Source organism: Ipomoea nil, unplaced genomic scaffold (assembly GCF_001879475.1).
Source record: "Ipomoea nil cultivar Tokyo-kokei standard unplaced genomic scaffold, Asagao_1.1 scaffold2926, whole genome shotgun sequence".
NCBI lineage: Eukaryota > Viridiplantae > Streptophyta > Magnoliopsida > Solanales > Convolvulaceae > Ipomoea > Ipomoea nil.
In genome coordinates this window covers 1,007,501-1,018,139 of record NW_017619354.1, presented here as the reverse complement: position 1 = coordinate 1,018,139, position 10,639 = coordinate 1,007,501, and the positions used below count along the sequence as shown (strand labels likewise).

General features: G+C 35.6%; 2 protein-coding genes across 3 annotated transcripts; both read right to left on the bottom strand.

Annotated features, from left to right (window-relative positions):
- On the bottom strand, positions 1-3,362 carry LOC109161661 (zinc finger BED domain-containing protein RICESLEEPER 2-like). The gene is made up of 4 exons (XM_019310152.1): positions 1,268-3,362; positions 930-1,053; positions 168-186; positions 1-75 (listed from the first exon to the last, which is right to left on the bottom strand). Exons 1-4 carry the CDS (start codon positions 3,360-3,362, stop codon positions 1-3), a joined length of 2,313 nt encoding a protein of 770 aa, XP_019165697.1.
- Positions 3,363-7,099: 3,737 nt separating this feature from the next.
- LOC109162157 (myb family transcription factor EFM-like) lies at positions 7,100-9,472 on the bottom strand. 2 transcript variants are annotated; one of them, XM_019310877.1, is made up of 5 exons: positions 9,022-9,472; positions 8,533-8,780; positions 8,047-8,431; positions 7,745-7,803; positions 7,100-7,637 (listed from the first exon to the last, which is right to left on the bottom strand). In XM_019310877.1, exons 1-5 carry the CDS (start codon positions 9,239-9,241, stop codon positions 7,437-7,439), a joined length of 1,113 nt encoding a protein of 370 aa, XP_019166422.1. In that variant the 5' UTR covers positions 9,242-9,472; the 3' UTR covers positions 7,100-7,436. The 2 variants fall into 2 exon arrangements, with proteins under 2 accessions (XP_019166422.1, XP_019166421.1); XM_019310876.1 differs by having other exon boundaries at positions 7,727-7,803; positions 9,022-9,470.
- Between the last annotated feature and the right edge of the window lie 1,167 nt (positions 9,473-10,639).

Genomic DNA, 10,639 nt, shown 5'->3' with positions numbered 1-10,639 from the left:
TCATAGCAAGCAGGCATGTTCCAACAGCATCACTGCATCAGTCTCCAACTCTCCAATCAGCACATCAGCATTCAGCTTTCATGTTTCAGGCATTGAGCAAAAGAAAGCCAGATATCCAAAACTCCAAAAGCAATATATGAATATATGATTAATATAATATAGAGTACTCTATGTCTATTCTTCTTCCTGATAAGTGAACACATAAAAACACAATAAGTTCAAAACATTTGTAGTTAGTTAGAATTGACACAAATAACACAATCACACAAACTGAAACTGTAAAAGACTAAAAGAGTGCTCAGATAGCTTTTTTTTCTATATCAAGTTAGGATTGGGGGCACACTACTCAATGAGTATGACATAAACACCACACTTCAAAGGCAACATACCAAACCCAATTCTATATATTCAGAGAACATGGTGGAAGCATCATCATAGCACAATAATGAACATTTATACAGGCATTCAGCTTTCATGTTTCAGGCATTGAGCAAAAGAAAGCCAGATATCCAAAACTCCAAAAGCAATATATGAATATATGATTAATATAATATAGAGTACTCTATGTCTATTCTTCTTCCTGATAAGTGAACACATAAAAACACAATAAGTTCAAAACATTTGTAGTTAGTTAGAATTGACACAAATAACACAATCACACAAACTGAAACTGTAAAAGACTAAAAGAATGCTCAGATAGCTTTTTTTTCCATATCAAGTTAGGATTGGGGGCACACTACTCAATGAGTATGGCATAAACACCACACTTCAAAGGCAACATACCAAACCCAATTCTATATATTCAGAGAACATGGTGGAAGCATCATCATAGCACAATAATGAACATTTATACAGGTATAACTTATAAGTATAGTGAGTCAGAAGTCAGAAGTCACATTTAGACATTTAGTCAGTACTTATACTGATACCTGAGCTCAATGGCAGCAACATTTAAAATGTTACCTAGCCATGAGCACTTTCCAGTTTCCAGTTCCAACTTCCCAACCTCACGAGGGACATTGATTTGAATCATTGATACACATACATGATACACTGATACAGAGGCAATGAGGCATAAATTTATCATGAAATCAAATAAGTAAATAAGTAATCACAAATCAAATAAGTAAATAAGTAAACATACAACAATTGTAGGCATTCCAGTTCCAGTGCTGGATGTGCATCACAACTCTGCAGTACAAAAACAAAATGGAAATTAAAACTTAAACAATTAAACAGATCATTGCTGGAAGTTAGAAGTATATACCTTTCTCAATCCTTTCAACATCTTCAATATTTTCTTCAATTGAGATTGGTTGGTTGCTTAACCTTAGCCAATCCTGTGCACACACCAATGCCTCAACAATTCTAGGAGTTAGGGAACTCCTAAAGGCATCAAGTACCCTTCCACTTGTACTGAATGCTGATTCAGAAGCAACAGTTGATATTGGAACAGCTAGAATATCCCTTGCCATTTTAGATAAGACAGGGAACCTTTCAGATTGTTGCTTCCACCATCTTAGAAGGTCAAATGAATCATCCTCATCCACAATAACCTCAGAGAGATACACTTCCAACTCAATTTTTTTCCTAGACAAATCCCCACTCACCAATTTTTGCTTCTTAATCTGAGATTTCAGTAATGATTGAGGTCTCCCAACAGAAACTGAATCAGATATTGTTATTGAGGGAGAAAATTTTTCAGATTGTTCAACACACTGGACAGGGAAGCATGCAACATAATCTTCAAACAACTCCTTAAGGCCAACAATCACCTTATCAAACATTGTTTTACCCTTGTCCTCACCATATAACTGGTTAAACTGAATGGGCATATACTCAATTTTGTCCCTGGGGTCTAAGATATTTGCATAGAATATCAAAAAATTCATTTTTTCAGGCTCACCCCAATACTTATCAAATTTTGCCCTCATATTTTTACCCATTAGTTTAACACTATCTTCTGTAGCTTCCTCCATATTTTTCAACAAGCAAGACAAATCAGAAATCTCAGAGAAGAAGGTATTAGAAGTCACATACAATGATCCAGAAATCCTAACAGTCATTTCATAAAAAGATTTTAGAATCATAACCAAAGATTGAATTGATTCCCAATCTAAGAAATCAGGTACACTTCCACCCAAATCAGATTTAAATGAACTGTCATGATCATCATAGGCTTCAAATACCATCTGAAACAGTAATGCAGTATTAAGCATCATATATGTGGAATTCCACCTTGTAGGGACATCTAGACACAGAGAATTCTTAGCTTCCACCCCAATTAGATCAGCTAGTGATTTAAACTTCTGCAACCTAGCAGGTGAGCTCCTCACATACCTAACAGCATCCCTGACTTTCTTAACAGAACTGTCACATTCTTTCAACCCATCCTGTACCACCAAGTTAAGAATGTGAGCAATGCACCTCATGTGCAAATACTTACACCTAACAGCAGTACAACCCCAAGAGCCCAACTTCTTCTTCAAGAATCCTAGGGCAGTATCATTGCTGGAAGCATTATCTACTGTCACACTAAACACTGATTTTAGACCCCAGTCCAAAAGGCAACTCTCTAAAGCCTTTGCAATACTTTCCCCCTTGTGGGAATATATAGGAACAAATGAAATAATCTTCTTTTGCAGCTTCCACTCACTATCAATGAAATGTGCAGTTATGCACATGTAGTTTATTCTCTGGACTGAGGTCCAAGTATCAGTTGTGATACTTACCCTCTGACTGCTAGTCCTAAAAAACTTCTTCAAGTTGACCCTCTCATCAGAAAATATCTTGAAAATGTCCCTACTGATAGTCCATCTTGAAGGGATTTTAAACCTAGGACAGCAAACTAAAACAAACTTTCTAAAACCCTGTCCCTCAACAATCCTAAAAGGAAGTTCATCTAAAATAATCATCTCAACTAAGGCTCTCCTTATCAAGTCTTGATCAAACACCCAAGTACCCAACACCCCTTCAGTTCCTTCACTACTTTGAGTTCCAGCAGAAGAAGGTGCAGGTTGGAATGTGAGTAGGGACTGCCTTGTCTCCTTAGAGTGAGGATTTTTAAGGCAGTTTACCACATGAAGTCTGAGAGAAGAAGTCTCATGTTTCTTGCTCTCACAGCAATACACTTTTGCACAATATATACATTTTCCTTTGATGACAATGCCCTCACTGTCTTTGATCTTTTCAAAGTGATCCCAACATGGAGCCCTGGATTCAACCTCTTTCCTTTTCTTTGGAACAGGTGGAGGCAAAGGCTGCTGAGACTGAGGAGTAACAGTCTCTACAGCAGGTGCTTCCAACTCAGGTTGTGTTCCAGATACACCAGTAACAGTCTCTACACCACTAACACTTTCCATCTAAAAAGGGGAAAGTATCAGTGACACAGAATGGGAAATCACTCATTCAAAATCATCAACAGAGAATGGCCTTTGTCACATACACACATGTATCAATTAAAGTGTTAAACAGGCAGAATTCAGTGAATTGAACATTTCATCATGTATGCAGAATTGCACATAAATGATTTAAGGGTCGCATATCCATAAACTTACAATTTCACATTTTCACAGTTACAACTTACAACTAAGTAACTAACAACTTACAAATTACAATTTACAATGAAATCCATAATCAGGCATTCAAGCTAAGTAGGTGTATGCTACTTTATATGCTCATCATTTATATGGATTTCAGTCACACACTCCCACATTTATATGGATTTCAGTCACACATGAGTACAAGACAGTGGACACACTCCCACATTTATATATGGCTTCCACACAAATACCATCATGCTTAACATTTATATGGATTTCAGTATTTAACACACAGTGGCAACTGGCAAGGGGCTAGGGTAGTATGGCTTCCACCACAGATTAGGTTACAAATTAGAAACCCTAATCAAACAATTCACAAATTCATACTCAAAGAACTACTGACATGCAATCCGGAACTTCTCAACGGATTTACAAGTATCATAGTCCAGTGAGTCCACAGATTAGGTTACAAATTAGAAACCCTAATCAAACTCACAAATTCACACTCAAAGAACTACTGACATGCAATCCGGAACTTCTCAACGGATTTACAAGTATCATAGTCCAGTGAGTCCACATATTTACGTTACAAATTAGAAACCCTAATCACACAATTCACAAATTCAAACTCAAAGGACTAGTGACATGCAATCTGGAACTTCTCAACGGATTTACAAGTATCACAGTCCACATAATCATAAAAATTAGAAACCCTAATCAAGAAGACAAATACACAATAATCTATAACAAAAATGTAAATAGGGTTTAGTAATTACTTCGTTTCTCAGATTTAATCCCTCGAGAACAAAGGGCTTCGAATCCACTATTCCACCGTTCCACAGTTCCACCAGACTCCGGTGACCGGACTAGGGTCTAGGGCTTCCACCGTTCCACCACTCCGCCAGTCGCTACTCCGAGTCTCCGAATAGGGCTTCCACCAGAGTCCAGACTAACAAACAGAGACTAAGACTCTCAGAGTCTTAGAGAGTAAGACACTAAGAGTCTAAGACTCAAAGTCTCAAAGACCAGAGCGAAAGAGAGAACGAGAGTCGAGAGATGAGAGATGAGAGATGAGAGATTGAGAGAAGTCTAGAAGAGTCAAGAGTGAACTGAGAGCTCGGCTGCGCTCAATGAAATGAGTGATATATATACATACACCAAACGACATCGTATTATATAGCGGAAAAAAACCCTAGGGTTTAGTCGGGTAATCGGACGGGTTCGGGTGGCGTTTAATGCCTCCCACCCGAACCCCTTGCATCCGTCTAATAGCGTAGCCTCGGTTCGGGTTGGGTGTTCGGATACGGTTCGCGGCACGGATGCACCCGTCGGGTTTCGGGTCGGTTGGGTGGGTCGGAATTTTCGGATTTTGCACACCCCTAATCTTATGTTCATACTTCTTACAAATTTTACATTGAGTTCTCAAAAAAATAAATAAATAAATTGAAAGAACACGGGTAAAGTTCACTTTAATATTACCAATACTAAGAGCCTAGCTTTAGCATGCTAGAAAATAATAATAATAATAATAATAATAATAATAATAATAATAATAATAATAATAATAATAATAATAATAATAATGTAAGTTTTTGTTTGTTTTTTTTAATGGTTGAAAATTGATGTAGAATTGTATTTAATGAGTGATAATTGATTTGAAAGAAGATGGTTGGGTTAGGATAAAAGAGCCATCATTATTGTGTGGATCATACTATTAAATAATGCACATTCAATACACAAATAAAATATTTATAATATATTAAAAATGTACATTATATTTATAAAACATATATTATTTGAGTGCTGATAGTATATTATTTTACATAATATATTTTCAATACACAAATAAAATATATTTTTTAGTATATTAAAATGTACTTTTAATTATAGTCCGCACAACAATGTTTGAACCATGGTTCAGAGTGGAAAAAGAGCATTTAAGCATAATGTAATTGGAAGAATGAAAGTGAAGAGTCAAAGCGCTAGCAGTCTATTCCCCAATTCGGGATGAGAAGATAGTTAACGTTTCTCATCTTTTGGCCATAATTAAGAGCATATTATACCAAAAATGGACCTATCAAATATCAATGTGGGCTCCCTCATCATATCTTGTCTGTAAGATTCCTTCCTCCATTATTTGGCTCGTGAAAGGGACTTTTTTGTCATTCAGCTCGATGAAACCAACCTCATCACATCAATGCCAACTTCTTTGTCTCTTTTTTAGTGGATTAATATCAATTTTTTTTTAAAAGAAAAATAGCATTTTTTTTTTGGGTGATAACACATGTTTCTAACGTTGTAGATTATATTTTAAACATTATGAACTTGTTCCCAAACTTGTGAGGAGATAAGGTTCATAAGAAGATAAATCAAATCAATTATATTTTGAGTTTCGATACGAATTTGTACATTTTTGCACATAAAAATTTTAACCTAAACTCGAATTTTCAATATTAATAGTAGGAATTGAACCCCACAATATTTATAAAATAAATCTTAAACGAAACTTCTCATCTACTCTCTTGAGCCATATTTGATTCATACTTATATCTCATGTATATACAGTAAAAAAAAAATGTGACACTTATTACGGAGTAGTTAATACAAGCGTCAATTTTATATTCGGAAATAATAAATACAGCAGTGGTTAGCGCCTTAGCGGACAGTGTTTATCCTCGTTTTTGTAGCTTGGATTAGAAGACACTTTAATAAACTAGGAAAGGGAAATTTATTAATTAAATAATAATCCTGAATTATTATTAATATTACAATTAAATTAAGATACTCGAGTAGAATAGGCAATGGATTAGATAAGAGTAATGGAATGATTCCTTACAGCTCATCCCACCACTCAAACACAAGCTGTCAGATAGAGAGAGAGAGAGAGAGAGAAAATTATGGCAATTTATGGTCAAGCATTGCAGGTGGACGGTGGACATAAGCCCTTTCCTTGTGGAAGACAAAAGCCAATATATTTGCTCTCTTCCACTCATCTTTATCCATTCCCACTATTATACTTTTCACTTTCCCATGTTTCTTCTTCTCAAAGAAACATACATCAGATACTGTATATCTTTTAAGTTTAATCACTTATTTTACTCCACACCAACATAAAATAATCTAAATCCATCTCATCATGTTTTTTCCTAAATGACAAGAAAAACTCGTAATGCTACATATGTGAATTTCCAACTCAATAGTGCTACATATAATATATAATTTCGTACTTGTGACAAAAAGATAGAATCGTCTATCCCAAACGCTCACACCTGAACCATCGGATTGTGGAAAAAACATTACTTTTTAAGTGGGGCTGTTATTAGTTTGTATTAGGATTGATAAGTCAATGAAAAGAAAGAAAAAAAAAATTTGGGAGTTATTGGGGTACCTTTTGGAGCATGGAGTCCAATAAGTAATAGTGTATGGACAAAGCACTAAAATGCTGCGGAAGAGAGGCTTTTATAGGAGCAGTTCTAAGGCACCAAAAGAGTGCTAACAGCTTCACCTTTGTTGGGGATTGGGGATTAAAAAAAAAGAAGAGAATCTCAAGAGCAAAGTTCAAAGCAAGATATGTGTAAATATTGTTCCCAGATTCCCGCACAGTGATGTTTCTTCATCTCTCATGGGATGCACATGCATCAACTCTTACTAAAACAGGGTAAGAACAACAACTCAACTCAGACAGAAGGGAAATCTAATCCTGCAAAATTTCACACACACCTCTCTCTCTCTCTCTCTCTTTCTCTCAACATCCATTCATATATATATGTATAATGTATGATATATGATTACAGAGTGAAAATTTTATACTTTATCTGCAAAACTTGTGGACATCTCTATACAGCTTTCACCCCGGGTGTCAGAGCGAGATTTACCCAGCACACACTTATTAGATTATTCGTCACCTTCTTCTTCTTCCTCCATGCTATCATCTTGGTGGTGGAGGGGATCCTGAGGAGAACCAGACTGGGAACTACTCTGTTTCGAGGATTCATGAGACTGGTCATGGGGCATAAATAAGTTGCCTAATACAACAGATTGATTTGCAGAGGTGGCTTGTGAGCCCGGAAGTCTTCGAGTGTGGAGCCTATATTTCTGGATTAACATAAACCTTTTGGTCATCATTCAAATTGAACTCAACAACAAGATAACACTAAACAAAATGTATGCAACTTCAAACATACTTGCAAATGACTCTTCACTTCATCGTTGGTCAGACCATCAACTTGCATAAGCTCTCTAATCTGCTTCGGAGTTGCAACTGGATCAAATCCAACACGAAAATTATTAGAATTAGCACGACTAAAATGAAGTTTCAAGAACTTCAAGAAACTGTTCCACAGTAACACACAAGGCAAATGGACTATTGGCATGCCAAAAGGATTGAAGCCAAAGAACATAGCTTTGGTTCGGTTAACAGATTCTTTATTCTCAATGCACAATTAAAGCCATAAGAGAATCCAAACTCCAGAATATCGAGAAACATATTGTGCACTGAACTAACCTTGTGCACCCCCAAGTTGTTGCAGGGCATTGACGAATCGCTTATGCAACTCCGGTGACCAGCATCTTCTTTGCTTCCGACTAGTTTGCTGCTGTTGAGGCTGTGCTCCAGTCTGTATACTGTGTACACTACTTGATGAAGCGGAAGATACACAAGCTTTTGTATTCAAGCAACCGATTACCATATCTTCCCTGGGGTTCTTAAATCCAGGAGTACCAAGCGAGAGCCCGGGTATTCCTGGTAATTCCTTATCTTCCTTCATCACAACTGCTGATGGAAAACCGGAATACCTCTTGAAAGGCATAAACGCCTTCCCTATATTCCTCGTTTTACAAGAGACGAGTAGGTCGTTGGTTATCGAGCTATTCTCAGCTTCCTCAGTTGTCTAGCAACAAAAAGAAACCAACCACGCAATTCATCAATACAGATTAGCAAGAAACAAACAAGTGGTGAGCATCAAAAGATTGGGATTGAGCAGTGTTTTACCATTCTGAGGTTAGCTTCTGTGCGGGGTTTCTTATTGGTGAACTCTGAACTGGGGGAATGATTTTCACCATGCCAGAGCTGAGCTGAGCTCATCCAATTCATTTTTTCTCTACTGTCTTTATCTTTCCTAATCTCAACCCTATCACCACCACCATCACAACTCTTCTTCAGTGGTATAAATTCTTCTAATACTGGTTCCACCTTTGATTTCCTACACTGCACTGATTCCTCTTTCAAAGCTACAATTGCTGCAATTACAATCCAAAGCCAATGCAAACAAATTAATTTTTATTTCCGGATTATGTTACACCAAATAAACATTGAATTTAGATTTCATTAGAGATACAGAGATTCTAAAAATGTATCGCCATAATCAGAAACAATTCCTGACAAACATATATAGACAGATTGTTAAAATCCAGGCTACTGAAATAAGCATAATCAGAAGGCGAGTGAGAGTTGGCACACACAGCATATACGAGGGCTTACCATCATTAACAAGGAGCATGCAAAGCGGGAGCTCGCGTTTGAAGGCATCGATCTTCCGCATTTCATCCTCGAGCCTGGCGACATAATCATCGATCTTCAACACTCTGTCGGATAAGCTCCCGATCAGGGAGATTTCAGCGAGAAACTCAGTGATCGTTCTGGGAACGAAAACGGGCCTACAATCCAAGCTGAGTTCAGATGGAATCGAACTCATCTTCATCTCCCAGATCCTTTCAGCGCAATCAGATTAATTAGGTCCTTGTATTAAAATCAAAGGCCGAATCACATAGAATAGAAAGATGGAAAATCAGTGAAGATGCGATGCCTTATATATAGAGAGATCTCTTGAGAGAGAGAGAGAGAGAAAAGGAAGAAGGCGAAGATTCTGTTAAAACAACGCCGGGTTTTGACATAGAAGAAAGGAGGGAAGCAGCGATGCACATTGCACATGGAAAAGTCACTCCCGGGTCGTCGCATATTTAATCCAATCCATTTACACTCTTTAACTCGGTTTAGATGCCGATTCCAACTCGCACTTCTATTGGACGGTCTAAATTCTCCCTCCCCCCTTCATTTTTCTCTAACGTTTAAGATTCTATTCTATACCCCTTTCCGTTTTCACTTTTTTTTTTTTTTTTAAAGAAAGATTCCTACTACGAAAATAATTAAAATTTTCTCAAAATACCACACCATCAATTTATAAATAAAAATATAAAACTATAATAACTCATACTAAAATGTCTAAATTCTATATTAGTACTGGTAAGAAAAAAAATTATTATTTTTAAACAACTTCCCACTCAAATTACCTCTCAAGCTATTACTATATAAAATCTAATAATTATTATGGTAAATAATAGCTCAATAAATGTTACAATATATATATATATATATATATATATATATATATATATATATATATATATATATATATATTTGCTCGAATTTAAACAAGGATAAAATCAAAAAACATAATCGATCCAACTCATTTTAGCAATTGCACTATATAATATTCGTTGTTATAATTTATATAATTGTATATCGATCCAAATATTATTGAAATATTATAACAAATCTATTCCGTGCAAATGCATGGGTGAAAATACTAGTTATTTTTTAAAATGTTGATTTAGAAAAACTATTGAAACAATTTTTTTCAAAAACCAGAAAGATTTGTGATTAAATAATTACAGAAAATTTAATTAGAGGTTTAATAATCTTATGGAAATGTTTGATTAAAATAGTTTAACTATACTGTTTTAATATCACATCCAAACCATAACCTTGATATCCCAAAAATTCATTATTTTAATTCTTAAAAATGAAATTCACATCATGTTGTATGACTATAAGAAAATAAAAAGATGAAATTTATAAAATGAGGATTATTATATTATAGTTTCTTTAAAGTATTAATTAGTGATACTTGATATAACTCATATAACCATATAGGGAATGCTGGTTACATTGATATTTTTGGCACTAATGCTACTAATATCTGGATATTTGGTTGTACCTATTGGCTATCAGTAAATAGTGTTGGGCTGTTGGCCAGCATTGTAAGGATTTTATTATTATTTTTATTATTAAATTAAATTATGTGTTGATTATATTTTTT